General features: G+C 40.3%; 1 protein-coding gene across 2 annotated transcripts in view; it reads right to left on the bottom strand.

Moving 5' to 3' along the window:
• Positions 1–1048: 1048 nt before the first annotated feature.
• Positions 1049–13325, bottom strand: part of mre11a (MRE11 homolog A, double strand break repair nuclease) — a 106433-nt gene continuing 94156 nt past the window's right edge. For both annotated transcript variants that reach the window (XM_037530938.1, XM_037530939.1), the window contains 3 exons: positions 5078–5142; positions 2906–2993; positions 1049–1529 (listed from right to left, as the gene is read on the bottom strand). In XM_037530938.1, the coding sequence (XP_037386835.1) occupies positions 1482–1529; positions 2906–2993; positions 5078–5142 (201 nt within the window). In that variant the 3' untranslated portion in view covers positions 1049–1481. The remainder of the gene's footprint in view (positions 1530–2905; positions 2994–5077; positions 5143–13325) is intronic.

The following is a 13325-nucleotide window of genomic DNA, read 5'->3' as shown; positions in this document are numbered from 1 at the left end:
GAGCTCTATGCAGAATATTTAATGGACTGCACTGCTGAGTGTGTAGTCACAAAACGCAACCCCATCGCCACAGATGTCTGGTCCTTGGTGAAATCATGAAGAATAATGAGGCTGATCTTTTACTGGATAATGTGCCAGCGAATTGGATAATGAATCATATAAGTACTCTCAGGATATCTGTGTTTTGGAGGGAAGAAAACGCACTTACTGAACTGTTGGTAACAGTCTGATTCCAACTGAATTCTATCAGCTACATTCAGGTTCAGGCTTATTTCAGCCGCAATGGGGTTCAGACTATTGGCTACAGTTGGGTTCAGACCGAGCGCTGCTGGAAACTCTTAGGCCCAATCCCATTTCCACCCTCGACCCTACCACTTATCCTTTAGCCCTCCGTTTTCCATTCACGTGTAGGGTTAGGCTGTCCCAATTTTTGTTGAGATAGAGGGGTGGGGTGAAAGGTTAGGGCTACATAACCCTCCAAACGGAGATTTATCAGGGACTCCAAACAACTCATAAACAAGATCTATCAGAGATTCCTGAACAAGAGGCCAAAGACTTTATTTACTACTGCTGTCTGGCAGAAGGTACCGGAGCATCCGTGCCATCACTGTCAGACTCTGCGATCGTATTTATTGTTTCTAGTTTCATTTTTTATTTGCACACGATGTCTGCACATTCGCACTTTGTACTTTTGTTCCTTGTTGCTCCGTGATGTTCCTGGAGGAACAGAATTTCACTCCACTGTGAACTTGTACATAGACGGAACGACAATAAAAGCCTCTTGACTTGACTTGAAATAATCTTAGGTAACAGTCAGGTTCAGTTTATAAACATGGTGCTGTGGGTCATGTTGGGTCAGACTTGGACAGAGAATGTTCATGAGCTTCAACTGCTTTCATTTACCTACTGCACAGCTCACTGTTTGATTCAGAATCTCTGGTTCAATTATTCAAAAAAAAAAAAAAACTGCAAAAAAAGCTGGAACACAGCATTTGGGACAAAATGAACTCTACAATGGAGCTCGTATAAAAGACGCAACACAAAAATATGAAATTTGAAAAAGTTTACTGAGAGCTCAGAGTGTGATTCCTGCACATTACTGACCAAGCAGAGCACACCAGGGCATTATGGGAGCCGCACTGCCTACATTATCACAGTAGTGCTGATGGGTCCATAATCAATGTCTGAGAATAACTATTTCAGAAATGATTGAACAATTAATACTTTTACTGAATTTCTAATGAACTTTATTGAACTCTCTCTATGATCTATTGCATATATGTGTTTTAAGAGGAATTACAGAAAAAAACACAACTGGAAAACTAAACGATGAACATTTAAAGCTGGTTTGGTTGGGAGGTGATTGTGAAGAAGCTCATGGCATTCGCCTACTATAAGAGCTAAGGTTAAAGGTGAAGTGAAAGATAGAAAGCTAAAGAACTGAGGTCAGGCAGGAGTGTGATTTGGAGAGTTTTGTCCAGTCATCTTCTGCTCTGTCGACTTGAACCTTTAAATGGGTCAAACTCATCCTGAAATAGGGGAGGGAGAGAGGGAGAGAGACAGGGAGAGAGATAGAGAGAGAGAGAGAGAGAGAGAGAGAGAGAGAGAAGGAAGAGAGAGAGAGAGAGTATTAGAATTGGGAACTGATTTAGAATAAGATTAGGACTCAATTTCACCAAGTATTGAGGGCGACATCAACGTTCAACCACTCTTGCATCAAAGAACTGTGAAGTTCAGCCAGATTTTGCGGAGCCTTCCCTGGCGTCTTGCTCGTTGTTCCAGGTCCGACAGATTTTTAATATCTGGAGAATTTTCAGGCCTGTCCAGATGCTCTCCTGAATGTTCATCATTTGACCACTGTAACTGGGCAACTTTGTGAAGTGAGCAAAGGTCTCTTGCTTGCCACTCTACTCCATATCTTCATGGCATGCAGTTCTCTGCAGAGTTCTTTCAGAAATTGGTTGTGAAGCACCCACGTTGACGTCTAGAAGCAAAACACTTTTTATTCACAAGCTGTGAAACACGCCGGCGGTCCCTGTCCGTCAGTTTCGTCCAGAATTCTGATGAGAATTTCCTGTAGGCTGTGGTTAATGAGCTGCAGCTCTGGGAAAAAAGCTGTTTACATAGCTGTGCTGGTTTTGATGCCTCTGAATGTTCTACCACAGCTGATGTCCAAGATGAGAGAGGTCTGCTGTAATTCTGCCAGAGTACTTCATCACCCTACTGTTGTAGATGTACCTGTTGGCAGGTACACCTGATGACCCTCTCCGCTGTCCTGATTATGTGCTGGAGTTTGGCTTGTTCTTGTGAGGTGGAGGAACCAAAACAGATGGTTATGGATGATGCGAGGATGGACTCTATTACATTTCAAGCACTGTGTATGTTTCACTTATTTTCAGGACAAATGCATTCTCACTCAGAAAAATCTGAGAAAAAACAACAAGATTAACCAACAGGACCAACCACCATGCTCCTGATTTTGAAGCCTGACCTCACAAATGCTTTTTCAACTGAATGAATAAAACTCAAAATCTTGTGGAAAATCTTCAGAGAACAGTGGAGGCTGTTTAAGTCGCAAAGCAGGTCCAGCTCCATATCAATGCCCATTTCTTGGGTGTCTACCATCTACTGGTGTGACGGTCAGGTGTCCACATATTTTTAGCCATTTGCATATAATACAGATGGGACATCATTTAACGCTCCTGCAGCATTTACTGGAAGAAAATACAAGTTAGCCACTCCTGCTATGTAGTGAACACTGGACGATGATGGAAATCTGTGCAAAAACACTAGGATGACATGAAAGTGTCTCAGACCTGAATTTGAAAAGATATTAAGAAAAAGTAAAATAACAGATTGGGCCACAAGTGAATGCAGCTTTTGTTTGTGGATGTCTTACACTTACTTCATCATCATCATCATCGAAGCAAACTCCTTTATAGGACTGGCTCTGACTCTGAGAGCTCCTCTTACTGGAAGTGACGGAGGAGGTTCTACAACAGATCAGAGAGGATCTGGCGTTATTACTCAGGAATATTAAGAAAAAGAAACCAATCTAAATCTCTAAATAAAAATAAAGTGAAGTAGCTTAACACAGAACAATGAGTAGTTAGCTAAGTATTATTAACATTATTAGGACTATTGAATGATCCATTTTCAAATATTCAGTAACTATTTTGAGGAACACGCATTGGGTCTGATGAACGTTTATTAAGATCATGTTTAGAGGCACTTCTAAATAACTGTATTATTAGTTGTAACACAGGGGGCAGTCATGGGCTGGAAGTTAGGGCACCATCCTTGTGACCAGAAGGTCACCAGTTTGATCCCTTGAACCAACAGCACATGACTGAAGTGCCCTTGAGCATGACACCTAACTCCCAACTGCTCCCTGGGCGCTGTGGATAGGGCTGCCTACTGCTCCAGGCAAGTGTGCTCACTGCCCCCTAGCGTGTGTTCACTAGTGTACATGTGGTGTCTCACTGCAAGGGTGGGTTGAATTTTCCCCATTGTGGGACTAATAAGGATCACTACATACTACAAAATAAACATTTCAACTTGTTAGAAATTGTCAACCCCTTAATTAATAACCTTAATTAATAAATTATATTAATAAATGTATAATTCTCAGTATTTTAATCATATAGTTCTAGTTAGTGTCAAGTGACTTCTGGAGTTTATTGCATTAGAATCAGTAAGAATTTAACAAATCACAATACTTTAAACATAATAAACCCTAAAAACATACCTGGTTTTAAACCCTTTAAAATCTCAGGCTTATTACATATTAAGGCTTATTATTCAGTGACTGCAGGGACTTCAATGCTGACTGTCTTCTCAATGACCAATTGTCTGGTGAGCTACATGGACTTTAGCACTTCCTTCTTCTTAATCAGCTCTAAAGGACGGACATTCAGGTGTTCTATTTGAACTGCAGAACTCTACACAGTGAAGCAACCTTCCCTTTACACCACCTCCACCAGCCTGGGCTGTTCACACAAGGCAGGTTGGGTCCATGGATTCATGCTGTTGGTGCCAAATTCTGACCTCATCATCTGTGTTATCAGCAGTTACAGAAAGTTTCAATCCCCCCATTATGATGCTTGATGTGAACATTACCTGCAGCGGCTGCCTGTATCTGCATGGTTTTATACACTGCACTGGTGCCACACTATTGGCTGGTTAGACAGCTGCATGACTGAGTAGGTGCACAAACTCAAAACTCTTATAAGCATGAAAGTGATACTTAAGAATCAGAGAAGTTGTATGTAACACTCAACAGAGAGCATGAGCACCAACATCTCCACAGTAAAACTTCAATACAGAAGATTTTCTTTTTAGAAGTACTCACTATTGTTTGATTCTTCAAACAGCCTCACTTGTCAAATTATGTAACAATCAGTCTTATGTGTTTGACATAAGAACACACTGAGCAACTCGGCATCAGTTGTAATTAAGCGCTCTCTTTTCAAGCCAGAAAGAGTCTGTCAGAAAAAACCTGTGTGTGTCTATCAAACTGATATGGAAGTTGACAAAAGCAGCTTCTATGACATCTGCTGCTCATTAGAATAAGCTTCATAAATGTTATGAAAGGCTTATCGCTGCTTTTGGAACAAAATCTCATATCTCCATTTTTCAGTTTTTGACAATTTGAAAGTGCCTGTTTCCTTTTACATTCAAGTGTAAATTTCACGAAGACAGGATCAAAAGAAACAGCCCACAATTACTTGGAAAAAAATCTGGTTCCATTGACTGACATTAAACGCACTGTATGTTTTTTTTCTTCTGCTGTGAAGTTCTCATTTTGGAGATACAAGGTTTTGTTCTTACAACAGTGATATGCAGTTGTCGAGTAGCCTTTTGAATATGATCTTCAGTCAAATGCTACCCAGTTTTATCACCTAAATCAGAAGTCTGCAAACTTTTTGTAAAGCTTGTCCGACCTTGAGAATGGTGTCTAATCTGCTGAGGATATGATAAACCCCAGATAAAAAGGCTAAGGACATTATAAAGGAATTCAGCTGAAGGCCTGTAAATCCCTCTTATTGTTTTCATTCAGCTAAATATATGCACTTACCTTTGGACAGTCTTGGACGGAACAAAGGACGAGTCATCTTCTGAGTCACTGTCGTCTATGACGATCTGGAGAGATGAGAGTAATGAGAAGGTAGAGATGAAAGGGTGAAAAAGATCAAAGCACAGCGCCCTCTGTTCTAAAATCACCAAAATGACATCGTGCCCACTCGCAAAATATATGCCGGTCAGACAGCAAGCAAACGTAGGACCAGAGGTCACAACAACACCGCCTGAGTTAGAGCTTTGTTTTTAGCATGTTTGAACGTTAAAAGTTGTTTTCCCAGTTTGGCCAGTTTGAGTTTACTCAGCAGTTCTTCTCTGCAGCGTCTGTAAATAAAGCTTTTACTGTACGAGGACAGTTGGTCTCAGTCTCAGTTTGAGTCACTAACAGCAGAACCATGTTTGAGTTAGAGAAACGACTCGTCTTCATATTTCAATCCAAGATCAACTTAAAATTCAACGAGCTGCTTCATATCTGAGCTTAAGCGAAGCACAGCTTCTGCAGGTGACTGCAAACCGTTGCATTGTAATGCAAAATAGGGAACGCAAAACATTTGCGGGAATGCAATGTCATGAACTTTTTTTATTTTAACCACGGCCCCCTAGGGGCTCCGACGCTGTTTTCCCTTTTTCTTTCTCTCATTCTTTTTATCAGGTATCTCTGAACAGAACTTTTCCAAACAGTGTCCGAAGATTTGTTGTAAGCAAAACAAATGCAAATTATGCATTTTGTTTGATCTATTTACCCACAGGGTGAAATTAGCTCTCAATGTCAACGAAGCTGCTCAGAGTGTCCTTCGCTTAAGCTCTTAAACAGTACAAAACCCACTTACCTCTCTTTATAAAGCAGTACAATAGATGCCTCCCAATGCCAGCAGCAGTGGAGCATCATTAATAAGGTGGAATATTATTTTCCCAGTGAACACTGATTTTGGTGTTGAAATGTTTGAGGATTTTGCACTTTTAAAAGAAACTTCTAAAGATTCCTCCTTCCAGCGGACAACAAAGATGTGGGGGATGTTGCGGGTTTGGTGTGCAGGTTTTAATTAATGCGAGTTCCCAGAATTATACTGGAACTTCTTGAGCTCCAACGTAAAACACGACAGAACATGAAGAACCAGCTTGTTAAGGACTGGTATCCTTTCTAGACACATGTCAGACAATTTGAAGACCAAGGTTAGGGACTGGAGTTGTATACACTACCGTTAATATTCAGTTATCCTAAAGAGCTCATGAATGGCCATGGGCTGTACAGCATGCGCCCATCCCCTGGGGCCAAAAGTCCGCATGAGGACAAAGCCTAATCCTAACCTTAACCTCATCCCAAAACCTAACCCCAACCTTCACCCTCACCCTAATCCTATCCCTAACTGTAATCTCAACCCAAAACTTAATCAACGACTGATTAACTCTATAAGTACTAAAATACATTTGGATTCCCAAATATTCAAGAACTGTGTCCATGCCTGGTTACTAATAGGCGTCCAGGTTACCCCAAAGTAGCCACACTTACAGAATAATGAGGTTAATGTAGGTGGACATCCGCTTCTAAACCAGTGCAGGTATAAAAATGCTCCGTTGCCCATCTGGTGGTACCACATGGTAAACACACCAACTCTCTGAACCAAGTATGTACACCAGTTGCCATGCCGACACATTTCACGGGCATCAGGGCTCACACAGCGAGCTTCACAGCGTCCACTCTCTTTGTGTCACGACAAACTGGTCTGCTGACTGTGATGAACTAAGGACAACAGCATTTCTGCAGCTGTTAACAATCAACATTCATCAACTCGGCAACATTCATGAACAAATACAGGAAAACCTGCCGGACAGACAGAACACACAACGGCACTTAATGCAGACGAGAAGACAGACACTGTGACGACTGTATGCAGGGAAGGTCGTAGGAAAGAACCTTGTAAAACCTTGTAAAACCTGTGAGATGTGTCCATGCAAAATCTGGTAGACCACCAAAACTGTCACTGTCAAATAAACAGCAATTAAAGCTCTCATCTTTGAGATATAATCGAGCTTCACTCTTCAAAATCAAAATCCACAGGTCTGTCCATCCTTTTTACTCTAATTTAGCCTCTTTTTTAATTAGATTTTTAATTATACTAATTCGATTTTTAATTGAATGATTTTCTCATTTGTAAAGCACTCTGAATGACAGCGGTGCACTGCCTTGCCTTTCACTGTGAGAAGAAAACTCAGCGTTGTGTGTCTGAAAATGTTTGTAGCTGTCAAGAAGAACCTCACTGAGAAAAACAGACATTTACAGCATTTAGCAGATGCTTTTATCCAGAGTGACTTACAAAAGTGCTTCGTTGTCACTCAGAGAAAGTATCTTTGCTAGTTACTTATAGGTTAGAGAGAAGGCTTGCCCTGAGCTCTGACGCTGCTAGAGACAGAAGCCCATGTTGATACCCAGAGAAAAAGTTAAACATTTCAATGAGCTGAACCTCTGATGCTCACTTAACCTCTTATATTTGTGTCCATCTGAATTTACATGATCAAATTATTCAGTAACTGCATGAGATAAATGCTCATTTTTATTTTATTTATTTATTTTGTAAAAGCTCAAATTAATAGTAAATGTGTTTTAATTCAGTATGTCCTACAATTTACTGCTGAAACCCAAGCATCTTTCATGCTCTTCGTATTATTTCACAAAAATAATTTTTCTGAGATTTTTGGAAAAACGGGTCGAACTGAGTTCAGCTTCTTTTATTATAAGGGTTTAAAATGACATCACCGTCTATTAGACTGGAGAGAAGAGCTACAGCCTCATACGACGCCCAGCTCCTGAATGGAGCTTATGGAATATGATCCTTAGGAAGAATATGACTTTTGGAACCACCGGTGGTCCCGAGGAATATACGTGGCTATGTGCTGTATAAAGAGACAGTCTGTGTACGAAGGCTGAAGTGGGAGTTTGTTTCACCACCTGGACTAGGTGGAGAAAAGTCTCCATGCTCATCTTCCACGTGCCTTGAAGGGCTTGAAACTTGAAGGGCTTGAGGTACAGACCGAGTTTTGACCATTGCCATGAGGTCGGGAGGGGCTGGTCCGTTTTTGGCTCTGTAGTCAAGCTTTAAGGTTTTAAATCTGATGCAGCTACAGGACATCAGGTGAAGGAAGCACAGCTGTGAGGTGATGTGAGCAGAGCCAGTTAATGGGGAGTCTGGCCATTTCCTATTTCTCCAGTTATATCAAAAACATTACAGCAAAACAGCAGAGGGCACCCACAAGCCAGTCCTCAAAGGGAGTGAATGGAGCTTAACGGCTAAAAGCGAAAAAAAGTAAATATAGTTGCAAATCACTCACCCAGAACTTTCCTTTAATTTTAGAAACTAGAAGAATGTATTTCACTAAAAAAGCAAAGAAAACTCACCTGTAGGTTTCCTTTCTTCTATAGTAAACAGGTTTTGGGCAGCAGAAGGCAGGCTTTACTGCTACTGATGCTGATTGGTCGGAAAGCAGAGCAGCTCATTGGCTATTCGCGCTCACAGATGTCATGGTTTTACATGAGGCGCAGTTTTAAACCCCAAATCTTGAGTTTAAAGCTCTTAAAAATGTTTAAGCATTTATGAACTATGATTATTCTCAGATGCTCTTTGAATAAAATCTTAATCCATTAATTTTAGATTCGCTCAGAAATGCCCTCTAGTGTTTAAGACACCTGGAAGACATTAGAAAGGGGTAATTAGCCTCTCTACAAGTTCTCTGACATGAGTGAACAAAAAAAAAAAAAAAAAAAGCTGCTGGTGCTTTCAGAGAAATGGACTGTCCATCCCAGTGTCCAGGCCTCAACATCACTGATGTGCTTGGATTATTTGGATCACAAACGGCAGAAAATGCAACTTCTAAAACTGAACTTTGGAGGTGTGTCTGCAGATTTCTTTGAAAAACTGAAAGCGAGACGTCCAAAAAGAATAGATGCTGTAAAAAGGCAGAGTGGACACACTAAATATTGAAAAATAGCTATTTAGTTGTTGAGGTGTCTGTATCGCTTTCTGTTAAACATGTTTTCTGTTTGAACTTGTACTAACAGTTTAAACTGGATGTTAAATAAATTTAAATGAACACATTTGATGTTATACAGTGAAGTTTGGATCCACAGACCTTTAGGGTTAATATTCTCAGTGAGCCTGAAAGCATCTGCCCACCTGCTTTGAATTGCATGAGCTGTTGTTGAGATAAATGTATGGCTGTAAAGTTCTGCAGTGTTTAGCTCGAGTGCGCATTTGGCTTCCACGTTTTTTTCTTATATCTTGTACAAACACACCCAGAGGAGGCAGCTCGCTCAAAAACACAGCTGAACTCACTCTGCCACTCTGCACTCGCTCATTATCTGTGTGTGTGTATAAATGCAGGTTTAGAGCTGCCCTCTTACACAGTACCCCCCCCCCCTTATCTCCAGACTGACAGACCCTAATAATCGAACGTGTTTCCAGCGTCTCTCTCTGAGTGTGCGGTGGGTTTACTGTCGCTGTGTGTGGCGGCGCTGTGGGGGAATCACAGCAGAGTGTGTGTTTGTTTCTGAGCGTCACTTGCTGATAACGGCACGGGGTGTCAATTTTATGCTGCCTCTAGGACTGATGATGCTGCACCGCCTGCTTGTGAATATCTTTGAAGTGTGTGTGTGTGTGTGTGTGTGTGTGCGTGTAAGCAGGTACAAATGTGTGTGGATAGGGAATCGAAATATCTGCTGTTAAAAGCCTCCTGTCATTTCCACATCAGCTTCATTTTTATGAAAGAGTGCTGATGTGTGTGTGTGTGTCTTAAAGTCTTAATGTTTCATTAAAAAAACTTGTATACGACAGTATAGTATATATTGAACAGTAGAACAGAAAAAATAGTAGAACTCAGTAGAACCCTCCACCCCCATTAGACCCACAGCACATAAACCGTGAACTCATCACCATTTCCTGTGTTCAATATAATCAATACTTCATGTGGAATATAAAAAAAAAAACACATCTATAGCGTAAAGATTTTTTGCTTCTTTATTTATAACGTTTATATTATAAATTTTTGTGAAGGACAGAGTTAATATTTTTATACAATTAATTCCGTTAATTATATTTTTTTACCTTTAGTGTTATATATCATTGCTGTTGGAAGAAAACCTCATATCTCCAATTTTACATTTTTCAGTTTTTGGCAAAATGAAGAAAAAAAAAAACATTTGCTTTTAAATTACATTGTGTGTCAATTTCATGATGAATGGAACAACAGAAATAATTCAAAAGGATTTGGCAAAAAAATTCTGGTTCCACTGACTTACATCAAAAGTAAAGTATGTTTTTTTTCTTCTCCTGTGAAGTTACCATATTGGAGATAGAAAGTTTTGTTCTGACAATATATATATATATATATATATATATATATATATATATATATATATATATATATATAAATATATATATATATATATATATATATATATATATATATATATATAATCATTAGAGAGCTTGAAGAAGCTCTACTGTTATCTCTCATACTTTTTCTTATTCTTCTTCCACACATTCCTGCGATTAAAACAGCCCGAACTGCTTAACGTACAGACTCCGTTCAAACTGCGTTTCGAAGGTCTCTGCGCTGTGACTTGTGCTCTGTATGTTTGGAGTCGAACGGATTGGTAGTTTTTAATAAAATTAAGTTTAAAAATTAAAAATCTCCCATAAGAATGAACGGCGGACAGTTCAGAACTTCAGATTCTAACCGACCTCGATGACGTCACAGCAGGCCACTCAGTCTCACAGACACAGCCGATCACACAGGGAATCTGCTTTAAAATCCTTAAACTTTCACCTAGAAACTCCGTTTCAGTTTTAAATGATAGAGAAACTCGTCCTTTCTGAAACCCCAAATATCTCATCACTTTATCAATTAGCCTTAGAGTTATGAGCGTTTGTTTGGCACTAGGCCCAGAAAACTGCCCCATGCACTCCCATGTAAATTTCTCAAAATCAGAATCTGCTTATTTCAGGATTTTCTCTGTGGTCAACCCGTCATAACTCAGATATTTTCTTCTCAATACAAACAACACTACACCTAAATAATCCCCAAGGGGTCACATCTCACACCATCTATCCGGTTAAGCGACAGAGTAAACATTTCCTGAGTTATGACTGTTTGTTCAGAGGGTGTAAATCAGACTCAAACAAGGCTTCTCCACTAAGAGCTGCATAATAACAGAGTGACAGTTCATTTGAATGACCCCCCCCAACACACACATCTCTCCCTCTCACACACACCACATAGACCCACACACACAGACACCCACACACACACACACCCACACCCACACCACAGACACCCACACACAGACACCCACACCACAGACACCCACACCACAGACACCCACACACACACACACACACACACACACACTTGCAGGTCTTCTCAAGTACTCTTGCAGTTCCTTCAGGAAATGCACATCTAGTTATTATTTAATATTCTATAAATTTTTTTTTATTTAAATATTAACACTTTTCTCAGCAAATAAACACAAACTACACAAATAACTAGATTTTGAAAATGTGTCTTGGGTGCCTAAAACCTCCGCACCGCACTGTATATCTCACTGTTGTTGAACCAAATGGTAACTGCAGCAGAATGGAAAAAAAATAAAACCTCTGTACTTCAATGAACATCAATGGAACCAGACTTCCAAGTAATTTTGTGCCGTTTCTTTTGATCCATTCATTGTGACATTTGCATACAATGTAACGGGCAACAGGCAATTTCAAATATTGTCATAAAGGCATAAAAACAAGTGCTATTGTGTGTCCATCTGTGCGTCGCTCTGCCACACCATTCCACCACCTGCTCGTCCAATCTGCTTTAAAATCATTCAGCCAGCGAATGCAGGCTGTGAAAGCCTTTGTCAATGAGATGCTTCAAATACACCATTCATCACACAAAAACTGTCCAAATGGATCAATATACTTCAAGATGCATAAATCAAGAACTGAGAACTGCGTGAGCCGGTTCTTACTCACTAAAGCACAACGCCACGTTCAATACACACGAATTCGCACAACTTTTGCTTGCACAACCGATTCTTTAGCAAGTCTGAACTACATCATGAGCTGCTGTCTACAGTCTAATTGTGTGATATATGGAAAAATGTCACAGGGATACATTTTCTGCATAGTTTTGGTGGCTGGGAAGTCAGAAAAGCAGCAGGAAACAAACTAGAAACACACTGTAGAAATTACAGCTTACAGCTTTCCTCTTTAAAGCACCTCCAGACTATAGACATTTAGACATAAATGGACATGAAAACACACACAACCGCTGCAGGCAGCACAAAAACAAAAAGGACTGAAACTTGATAAGAGTTTCAATAAGAGTCATTAAAACACCTCTAAATTTAATACCTCATTGAATTGCAAATTAGACACTGTGACATTTCAAATCGTTATAGGACTTTTCAGAGATCTGTAGGAGCCCTGATAGAGTATCAAAAACTAAAGTTCATTTGAGCTCCACACAGTGTGTGATGCTTCAGATATCAGGTTACTTCATCGTTACTCCAGTTCCAAACTAAAGAGGTGAACCCATCCTGGCTTACTGACTGCGTTTTTGGTAAGAGATTTTGTGGGAATTCGATTTTTCTCTAAACGTCTGGTTTAATGAAAGACGCTGTGTGAAGTGTGAATGCAGACATTTCCGTCTGAAGTGGCGATCGGCTTCTTAAAAGCCTTTCTGGTTGTCAACTTAGAGTAATAATCTGTACAAGCCTACTTTTATGTAAAAGCTCAGCAACTGCTCTGCCAATATTAGGGCTGTGAGCAGGTGTGTCTGTGGGCTGCTGGGTGTACTGGGACACACTCTGAACTAAGGGGAACGCAGCCGCACCTGTTTGCTTGTTAGTCGTAGCTCCTGCAAGAAAAACAGATCTTCTTTGACAGAGCCCTCTGATCAGGAAAGCTCTCCAACCAGCACAACTAAAGACTCTCTCTTGGGCTGAGGTACCGATGTGGATGCTAGTCTTCTGCGGATTCTTTGTGGTACTTAGTCTCCTAAGAGAACGTAATGGGGCATGAGAACCTTGTTGCTGGGGCACTGGATTTGGTCTAGCACGCCTGAGCTGCGAGGCTGCTAAATTCTGAAATTGCAGCATCTTCAGTCGTGATTCAGCAGTGTCAGCTTTAGCATTTGCACCAGGGAACATTTTATATCTGGGAAAAAGATTTCACACATGCAGTGAATAATAACAAGCAAACCAA

Source organism: Pygocentrus nattereri, chromosome 19, assembly GCF_015220715.1.
Source record: "Pygocentrus nattereri isolate fPygNat1 chromosome 19, fPygNat1.pri, whole genome shotgun sequence".
NCBI lineage: Eukaryota > Metazoa > Chordata > Actinopteri > Characiformes > Serrasalmidae > Pygocentrus > Pygocentrus nattereri.
This window is presented reverse-complemented; position numbering and strand designations above follow the sequence as displayed.